General features: G+C 39.3%; 1 protein-coding gene across 1 annotated transcript; it reads right to left on the reverse strand.

The window, feature by feature from the left end:
• Positions 1-4,453: 4,453 nt before the first annotated feature.
• On the reverse strand, positions 4,454-8,098 carry LOC124079622 (importin subunit alpha-3). Its single transcript, XM_046425294.2, has one exon. The coding sequence runs from the start codon at positions 7,954-7,956 to the stop codon at positions 6,391-6,393; it is 1,566 nt and encodes a 521-aa protein (XP_046281250.1). The 5' UTR covers positions 7,957-8,098; the 3' UTR covers positions 4,454-6,390.
• Between the last annotated feature and the right edge of the window lie 1,499 nt (positions 8,099-9,597).

A 9,597-nucleotide genomic window follows, 5' to 3' on the forward strand; every position in this document is an offset into this window, starting at 1 on the left:
CTATCATCTGTCTTCTCTAAATAGAATGTGAAGTGTGTGAGGTAGGCATTTGGGTTAGTTTTGTGTGCTCCAGGATTCCAGAGCACCTAGAACTCTTGGCACAAAGAATGTACTCAGAGATAATGAATGAACTAGGGAGAAGATAATAAAGTGCACAAGAGAAGTAACATCTAGGGATTTCATGTACCAGCATTTCTTTCCTGGGCATTAGTCATGTTCTTTTTGTGAATGCTGTTCGGAGCTCCAGGATGAAAGACACAGCCTAGGGACTTTTCTGCAGAAAGTCAGAGACGTGACTGCTAAAAAATAAGATCCTAAAAGAAATAAATAAGAGAACAGGAATTTCATACAAAAGGAAAAATAAAATAAAACTGACAGGTGATTTAACATCTTCCATTGAAAGTGATGACCAGCTATTCTCCATCTCTACTGAAAAGAGAGCCAAAGAAAAACAGTTTAAATGATAGCTTGAAAAATTTGGGATGGCATACAAGGAAGAATTCAATAACCACCACACTGGCTAACTTCCAGATATAGCAGGTTCATTTTCCTTTGCAAGTTTTTAAGGAAGGACAGATTCCCCTTCAAGTTCAGTCATATTTGATAGCAATGTAAGGAAGGGAAAGGCTAAAACACGAATGTGAAATGGCTTCATTACAAACCTTTCCTTCCTCTGGCCCTCTGGCTCATCTTTTGCTGCCTTGTTTGGCTGAATGTCTACGCCTGGCCTTTTCCCCATATGATAGGATTGCCTGTTCCAAGTCATACAATAGTTGGCACCCATAGTTCATTCTGGCATTTTGCTCAAATACAAGTCAAAGCCTGTACCTTTAAAATTATGTTAGATACTCCATAAATCTTTCTTCTACTTCTCCCCATTCTCTTACTGTGTTTCTCTGAATAATCTTTGGTAACCTAAAATGTTTTATGGTACCCTGATGTAGCAATACAAAACGTGTAACATATAAAATTCATTTTAAAAAGTAAAGGAGGGGCTGGGGATACAGCTCAGTTGGTAGAGTGCTTGCCTTGCATTCCCAAGGCCCTGGGTTTGATCCCCAGCACCACCACCCCCCAAAAAAGTAAAGGAGCCATTTGTTTAAGTGACTTTTCTAATTATAAAAGTGTAAGTCTACACAATGGTGTCAAGATTCATAAAATAACCATGTACTGGGTTTCTACTTTAGGCCAGGCACTTAGTATATGAAGCTAAAATGGGGTCTGTAGCTGGGTGCTGTGGTGAACAACTGTAATCCCAATGGCTGAGGCAGAAGGATCCCAAGTTTGAGGCCAGCCTCAAGCAACTTAGGGAGACCCTATCTCAAAATAAAAAGGGCTAGGGATGTAGCTCAGTGGTTGAACACCACTGGGTTCAATCCTCAGAACTGCAAAAAATAAAAAAGGGAGGGCTGTGTTTGTCATCCTGAGTCGACTAGAGGAGCCAGATGAGAAACATCTTGACATAGATCATGACATTGTGCTCTCACAAGAAAGGGCTAATAACAAAATATGGGAAAATCAGGCAAAATTTCAAATAGAAGATTCCTATGTTGGATTAAATAATTACATTTGCAAGCACTATGTTAATATTCTTTCATGTGTTGTGTTTGGAAAAGGCCTTTCCAATTAATTTGGTCTGCAGAGTAAATTAATGTTCCCTGCAGTGTATGATGGTCATGAAAAGATCCTATATGGATTTGGCAGCCAGATGTCTAATAAAGTAACATGCAGCCCAAGGATTATAATTACTAGTAAAAAATTCCACATTTCTGGTCACATTTAGCAAAAACTATTTAACAGAAGAGCAGCCTAAATCCACAACATCCCCACCTGAATACAAACCCAAAAGAGCATTGCTGTATAACAAAGCATACATAGTAGGTCCTAATTAATGTGTGGTTGGATTTAAATCCACAAATGAATCAACAAATTAAGCACATAATATATTCATATGCTTGATAAATTTGTATAACCCCCCTTTCATCAAAAAGGCAGTGTATCTGGAGCTTTCTATTAAACATAGCAAATTTCTAAACTATAAAAAAAGAAATGAAAGATTCATATTAATAGTAAGAATTGTTATGCTAATTGTGAGTTATTTGTGCTCTGTACTATTTTTTGCTTTCTACTGAATAGTCATTATCTTACTCCATGTTTCTCTTTCAAATCATTTGGAAAATACAAAATGAAGAAGCTGAATAAGGAGATGTGCTTCGACATCTGCATTCTAAAGTGTCAAATTAAAATGACTATGTAAATCCTGCCCAATTCAAAACCAAGTAGAGTTACTGAAAGTTTCTTTGAAAGAAGCAGCAGTCAGGAGAAGCTAGGTTGTGCTGCAATAATAAGCAGGCCACAATTTGTCAACCCCATAACCAGTTTATTTCTATTCCATGTTACAGATCAGGGACCAGGCTCTTCCATATTCATACAGTCCCCATAATTTCAGAGGCCTTTGAGTCCAGCTAGATGCACCATAATGAGAATATGTAAAAGGCACAGTTGTGGAAGGGAAGATCTTTTCTACTCGTCTTCTCATCAGAAAGATTTCAGCCACAATTTTTCAACCTAATGCAAGTGTTTTTGTGAGCTTTTTTACTGCTGTGACTAAAAGGATCTGACCAGAACAACTATAGAGGAGGAAAAGTTTATTTGAGGGCTCATGGTTTCAGAGGTCTTAGTCCCTGGAAGGCTGGCTTCATTCCTCAGGGCTCCAGATAAGGCTGAACATCATGGCAGAGTGTGTGGCAGAGGGAAGCAGCTCACATCATGGAGATTAAGAAGCAGAGAGTCTCCACTCTCCAGATACAAATATATACCCAAAGCCATACCCCAATTCCCACTCCTCCAGCCACACCCTACCTCTTTAGTTACCACTCAGTTATTCCTTATCGGGGGATTAAATCACTGATTGGGTTAAGACTCTTACAATCCAATCATTTCTCCTATGAACCTTCTCAAATTGTCTCACGCATGTGCTTTTGGGGGATACCTCACATATAAACCATAACAGCAAGGAAGGCTAGAATACATAGTTTTTCTGGATGCCTAGGTAAAGGAAATGGATTGGCCAACATCTAGCCAGTCTTTGACACAGTGGGAAAGAACTTAATTCACATTTTTTTTCAAACAGTGTTATACATTTTTATTAGGTTCCCTAGTCAACCCATTCAAATGCAACTGAAGAACAGTGCTAGTATAATAACATCTCAGTGAATTAAATGTCTTGTCTCTGGCTATTGAAAACTCATTAATAGGCATTACTGAGTAATGCATTCCATACATCTTCATTCATCTTTTATTTAGCAAATATTCTACCTATCTGTGGTAAGTACCATTATAGACACTAAAAAAGTAAAGATAACACTTAGTTCTTTTTTCCAAAGACAATTATGAGACTAACTCTTGTAAGACCAATATAAGAAGCAGGATGCTTTCAAACGTTAGATAGATCAATATGGCTGGAACAGCCTGGACAAGACAGGTGCATCAAGGGCCAAGGGCCAAGGACCAAGAAAGGTGGCATAGAGGTCTCAGAGATCCCTGTGTGCCATGCTGACAATTTGGGCCTTAAATGAGAATCCGCTGAAAAAGTTTAATTACACGAGTGCCCAAACAAGATGAGTGCTTTTGAAATATCATTCAGACTGCATATTCTATGGGAAATGATAGCAGGACACAAGGAGAAGGTAATAGCTATTACATGGCTGCCATTATTGTGCCATCAAGGACATTTCTTTCTTTTTTAAAAATATCCTTATTTATTTTTATATGGTGCTGAGGATCGAACCCAGTGCCTCACACGTGCAAGACAGGCGCTCTACCACTGAGCTACAGACACAGCCCATCATCAAGGACATTTCAAAGAGCCACTTTAACCTGGACATTTTGACATGGGGTGATTTTGAGGCAGTATGAAAATTATTCTCTTCATTTTCAAAATGAAGTGTTTTGTTGTTTTTCTCCTGTTTGTGTGCTCACTGAAATATTCAGAAAATACACAGAGTAAAAGAAGTAAAAATCACCCACAATCCAGTGCATGAGAAATGTTCTCGTCCCATAACTTTCCCCATGCGTACTTTTTCTAACAAATGTGATAACACAAGCCAGGCATGGTGGTGCATGCCAGTAATCTGAGTGACTCAGGAGACTGAGGCAGAAGAATCACAGTTTGAGGCCAGCCTTAGCGAGACCCTATCTCAAAATAAAATAAAAAGGGCTGGGAATGTGGCAGAGTGCCCCTGGATTCAATCCCTAGTACTAAAAAAATAAAATAAAGAAATGTCATAATACCTGCTTTCTTTCATCCGAAATACATTCTGAACGTTTTTTTTTACAAAGCAATAAGTATAGCTGGGATCATTTCTTTGTACCAGGGATTGAACCCAGGGGTAGCTAACCCCTGAACCATATCCCTAACCCTTTTTATTTTGTTTTATTTTTTTTCCCCATGTAAAACATTGCTTTAAGTTTTAATGTTTATTTCCCCAAGACAGCCTAGCCTGCACTCTACTTGGATAAATTTTACAAGCTAGTTTTCTGCTGCTTCTAGTTTTAAACTTTAACCATGTTTCTGATGACAAGGAATGCTGCAAAAATACTCTAGTTCAACAAAGAGTTATGATCACAAAATAATTTTTATCCATTCTACAGTGTTTCAGAATTACCAGTTGATTTTTAAACACAAAGTAGATATAGATGCTAATGGTGGCTAATCTGGTATGTTTCTTATAGCAAACTGTTGTTCATGCAACACTTGTGCTCAAAGGGGAAGGCACAGGATTTCCTACAATGAGCCACCTTATAAAGAGTTCTGTTTGTACAAATTAATTTATGTCACATTTAATTTAGTGTGCATAACCTCAAAACTGAGGCATTATTCCAATTTATAAAAACCACTTGCATAACTTTTATGCAAGTTTTAAAAATACAAAGTTTTCTCCCTAAAGTGGCTCAAAATAGATTGTTCATGGCTGCCTACATCTAAGATAAAAAGATTCTAAAACAATTGAACAGATTAGGCATATTATTAAAGGTGTTCAAACCATTACTTGATTTGTACATCTACTCAAACCTCTTCATCGGTCTTTATTCAGCAGTACATATGCACCAAATTCCATTTTAGAAGTTTCCATATCATTTTCATAGAAAACAAAATTTGAAAACAAGTAACATTTAAACACAGCACGGTATTCTATCACAACTGAAACTTTTTTCTTCTTCTTCTTTACAGGACTCAACAAAATCTAAAAATGAACTATGCTGTAGATTTACCTCATGCAAAGGTCTTTATGTTATCTCTGAAAATGAAAAGAATGGCCTTTTAAGCACATTTTACTGTTTTATACTATTATGGTAACTTGTGTACTGCAACAGTCTATTTTGAGGGAAATTTATGATTTTTTTACATGCAAAAATCTACACAAATTAGTTTTGATGATATGGAAAGCTTTTCATAGCATCAAACATTCATCTGGTGCAAATGCACAGGGAAACCTTCCTGAAAAGTTTTCTGACTTGAGAAGCAACTAAAAGAGCCATACTAGGTAAATAAAAATAGGGGGGGAGGGAGGGACGACAAAACAAAACAAAACAAAACAAAAAAAATGGGGTGAGGGTTTTGGGGGAGAGGGAAATAGAAAACACAGGCTGCAGAATAAACCAATGTCTGCTGCTAAACCGGTCTTTGTTTTTATGTCCAGTGTACATTAACACTTGTGATCTCACTTTGATGATTTACTATGTTTGTTATCAGCCCCCCGAAGGCGAATCTAGCTTGCATGCGTTCACATACAGCACCACAACCACACTCTCGTACACAGTCACTCCAGGACTAGGAGTCTGCTTCATGAGTGAAGAGCCCTAGATTTGAAAGATGAACCTGGCTCTCTATCACCGAGCCAGACATTCATTCAACATTGTCCATTCACACACTGCTTTATAGCAAGGCCTGGGCTCATTTTCTTTGACTTATGTGGGCACTCTATTCTCTTTTATGCTTACAAGGCTTGAAGATGACAGTATTTCACTTTCTCCTCAATTGATATAGAGTAAGTCAATGTTCCTTCTCAGGCACTGAAGATCTGTGACCCGTAGCCCTTTTTACTTTGAACAACCTAAATAAGCATCCACGTAAAGTTTTCATTACATTTTGCCACTCATTCTCACTCGCACCCACTCGCCATCTTGACCTCATTTGGGCATTTCCTGTGATTCCAAATGAAATCTTCACATTTTCTTTCCCGATTTAATGCAGCAGCAGATCCCATGAGCCAAGCTTGATGGATCAAACCTTTTTATATATATGTATATATATATATATATATATATATATATATATATATATATATATCTGAGTGCTGCATTGTACCTAACTTCCACAATATCTTTCTAAAACTGGAACCCTTCTGTTGGTACATTGGCTGATGAATTGAAACCAAATGTTCCACCTTGAATTGCCTCTGGAACAAGGCTAGGATCTTCATCAATATCATCTGAAGAGAAGAACTGATCAATGATCTCATAGGCCAATTTGTAGATGTCTTCATTTTCATGATTTTGAAGTTGTTCGATTTTCTCCAGTCCTCCACATTCTTCTATAAGATTGGCTATGGTTTCTGCCTCATCTTCAGCCATTTTTAATATATTACTTAATCCATCGAGTACTACTTGCACAACCTGTGCATCTTTTACAGTCAGTAAGTTGCAAAATGGTGGGATAACATTTTGTTGAATAAGGTAGGCCACTTGATCTTTCCTTCCACTAATTGTTAAGTTACTTATGGCCCAAGCAGCTTCTTTCTGAGTGCCAAAATCCCCCTTATCCAAAAGGTGTATTATCATTGGTACAAGATTGGCATCAATAACTGCCTGTACCTGCTGTTGATTTCCTGCAGTGATGTTAGAGAGGAACCACACTGCTTCCTTATTAATTTTCTCTTTGGGATGTGTCAGGAGTGCTGGAAAGTGTGAGAGGGCATCACAGTTCAAAACTACTTGTGTTTGTTCATCAGTTCCAGTAACAATGTTGCCCACTGCTCTAAGTGCAGCTGTCTGAACTTTAACTTCCTGGTGGCTGAGTAGAGGAACCAAGTGAGGAACTATTCCAGAGTCTATTACCATCTGTATCTGTTCATTGCCAGCATCAGTAAGATAAGAAAGGGCCCAGACCGTATCTACCAATATATTTACATCTGTGTGATGTATTAAAACACAAAGGGCTGGAAGTATCTCTTGAATGGTTTCCATTGGTGGTGGTGGGTCTTTGTGACGACATAAGTTGACCATAACCCAAGTAACATTTCTTAAGAATGTTATGGGAATAGATGGACTTATGAATGAAAGTAAAGGTTTCACAACTCCAAGACTTATGACATAATCTCTACACTGTGGCCCGTCACCTATGATATTTCCCAATGCCCACACTGCCTGCTCACAGACATTCTGATGAGGTGAATGAAGAAGCCTCAGGAAAAGTGGCACAGCATTGGACTGAACCACTGCTTGAGTTTGTTCAGAGGTTCCAGATGCAATATTTGTCAAAGCCCATGCAGCTTCAAACTGTAAAGAAGGATTGTCATCTCTTTCAAGACAATGGACTAAAATAGGCAATATTCCAGATTTTATTAAGTCATCAATTGGTGGATTTCGATCACTGGACAAAAGCTTCCTAGCAGCTTGTACTGCACTTAATTGAATTCCTTGGTTATCACTTGAAGCATTCTGAACAATAGCTTCTAGAGAGGTATTTTGCACTCTATAATCACCATCTATATCAGAGTCTTCACAGATATCTTCATGTGGTACATTTCTTCTCTTTAAGAGATGTTCATCTCTTTTATTCTTCCTTAATTCAACTACAACTTCATTTCGCTGTCTTCTCATAGTCTCCAAGTCACGGCCTTTGTTCTTGAAATTCTTGAGCCGTTGGTTGTCTAATTTCTCGTTGTCCGCCATGGCCGGGCCGGTGACTCCTTCCCCCGCCCGGGCCCCGCGGGATCCGCCCCAACCACCGCGCCGCACCGACACTCCCAGGAACCCGGCCGCCGCCTGAGCTGCTATGCCCTCCCGGCGGCCGCTTCCTTCCTCCTCTCACTTGCCTCCGCCGCGGCCTTCTCCTGCTCTCCCCGCCCGCCCCCCCTCCCTAACCCCAGAACGACAGCAGCTCCGGTGAAGACAACTGCGGGGCCGGGCGGCGGCAACGGCGGCCGAATGTGCGGCCGGCTGAGAGGGGGAGGCAGCCTCGATATCTTTATTTTGTTTTATTTTGAGACAGGACCTTGCTAAGTTGCTGGAGGAACTTGAACTGCTTCTGCTTCAGCCTCCCAAATTGCTGGAATTACAGGCATGCACCAGCCCACCTGGCTGGTCATAAATTTTACTGGCCACTGGGTATATCATTGGCTGGATGTTCAATAAGTAAGATAGTAGTTGAGAGTTTAAATTCAACTTGTCTGGATTCATATCCTGGTCCATTGCCGCAGTCCGGCTGCAGCAAAATAACGGGGGGGGGGGGGGGGGGCGGTGATGAGCAACTTGTGTACATTGATACAGCAGGAATGGGAGCCGTTTATTGTAGGACAGGAGGGGTATATATACATTCCACACAGCTTATCTTAATTAACATAAACTAGATACAGCAGTCAACCAATAAGGAAGCTCCACACTTAATGGCTCGCTCGCGTTACTTCACAAACCACTCCCTCTGGCAAAATGCCAGGCGCCATCCTGACTTGTTTTCAGACCCTAACAGTCCATAGCCAGGGGTGATTGTGGAGGCTGGTAAGTCCAGAATCTTCAGGGCACACTATCAGGCTAAAGACTCAAGGAAGAGTGACAATTCAAGTCTAAAGGCAGACTAGACTCCTGGCAGATTTCCCTTTCTTTGGGGAGGTCAGTCTTTTTCTCTTTAAGATCATCATCTGATTAGAACACACACACACACACACACACATACACATGCTTTACTTAAATTTTAATTTAAATTTTAATCTCATCTAAAAAGCACCTCCATAGAAGCATCTAAAGTAATGTTTGACCAACTTGAAATATAAAATTAATCATCACAGGGCCATGTGGTCTGTGTTGCAAACTACTCAACTGTTGTGTTGTGTGCCATAGCACCCATACATGTAAATAAATGTGGATGGCTGCTTTCCAGGAAAGTTTTATTTACAGAAACAAGTATGGGGCTGACTTTGGTCCATAGGTAGTAGTTTGCTACTACTCCTCTCAGTCAATATCTGTGACTTTGGACAGATAATTTAAGTTCCTTTAACCTCAGTTGTCTCATCTGTGAAAGATGAGAATAATAATCCTAATTCAAAGGGTTAGGGTTAGAGTTAAGACAACATTTGTGGAGAACCCAGTACAATATCAGGCACATGTTAAGTGCTCAACTTTGCCTCATTATTTAATATGAAATACCAAAATTATTTTAAACAGCTTTATTAAGGTATAATTGGCATACAGTAAACTGCATATATTAAAGTATACAATTCAGTAAGGTTTAACAAATCTACATCCAAGCAATCATCATCTCAATCAAAGATAGTAAATATATTATTATCCCCAAAGTTTCCTTTTGAGTCTTTGTAA

The sequence above is a fragment of the Marmota monax genome, unplaced genomic scaffold (genome assembly GCF_021218885.2).
Source record: "Marmota monax isolate L192 unplaced genomic scaffold, Marmota_monax_Labrador192_F-V1.1 WCK01_AAM20220418_F8-fsc00075, whole genome shotgun sequence".
NCBI classification, from domain to species: domain Eukaryota; kingdom Metazoa; phylum Chordata; class Mammalia; order Rodentia; family Sciuridae; genus Marmota; species Marmota monax.